The sequence below is a fragment of the Penaeus monodon genome, chromosome 32, assembly GCF_015228065.2.
Source record: "Penaeus monodon isolate SGIC_2016 chromosome 32, NSTDA_Pmon_1, whole genome shotgun sequence".
Classification (NCBI taxonomy): domain Eukaryota; kingdom Metazoa; phylum Arthropoda; class Malacostraca; order Decapoda; family Penaeidae; genus Penaeus; species Penaeus monodon.
In genome coordinates this window covers 3,873,149-3,873,623 of record NC_051417.1, presented here as the reverse complement: position 1 = coordinate 3,873,623, position 475 = coordinate 3,873,149, and the positions used below count along the sequence as shown (strand labels likewise).

At 40.6% G+C, this 475-nt stretch overlaps 1 protein-coding gene across 1 annotated transcript in view; it reads left to right on the top strand.

Annotated features, from left to right (window-relative positions):
• The window catches only part of LOC119593362 (chloride intracellular channel exc-4-like), a gene marked incomplete at its 5' end in the record, with an annotated part of 2,840 nt that overhangs the window by 638 nt on the left and 1,727 nt on the right, over positions 1 to 475 (top strand). Inside the window, 1 exon segment of the mRNA XM_037942288.1 lies at positions 202 to 341. Within this exon segment, the coding sequence (XP_037798216.1) occupies positions 202 to 341 (140 nt within the window).

Below are 475 nucleotides of genomic sequence, written 5' to 3'. Positions count from 1 at the left end.
CCCATTGTCGTTGGGCTAAAAGATAGAGGGCAAATTAAGAGCTGTAAACAAAGCCTGGGCACTAGATTTGGTATTTAGAGTTTAAACTCCTCCTCTTCTTATAACATATTCTGTTGTGTTATACTACAAAAATGTTGTGGAAGCTTTTGGCGATTAAAAAATTTTCTTGCCCTAGTAACTAATTTTTACATACTATTTTAGGCAAATACTTTGCTGACTTTGAGATCCCCGATGAGCTGGAGCATCTGTGGCGGTACATGTACCATATGTATCAGCTAGATGCTTTCACACAATCATGCCCAGCTGACCAGGACATTATCAATCACTACAAACAACAACAGGTGAGGAGTTTTGCTTGGAACTTCAATTTGAGTGTTGAAAGCTAGTGCAGCACGCAAACACACATGCACACTCTCATTAACTCTCCACACACATGCACTCAGTCTCTCTCTCTCTCGAGTGAACGAGTGAAGGA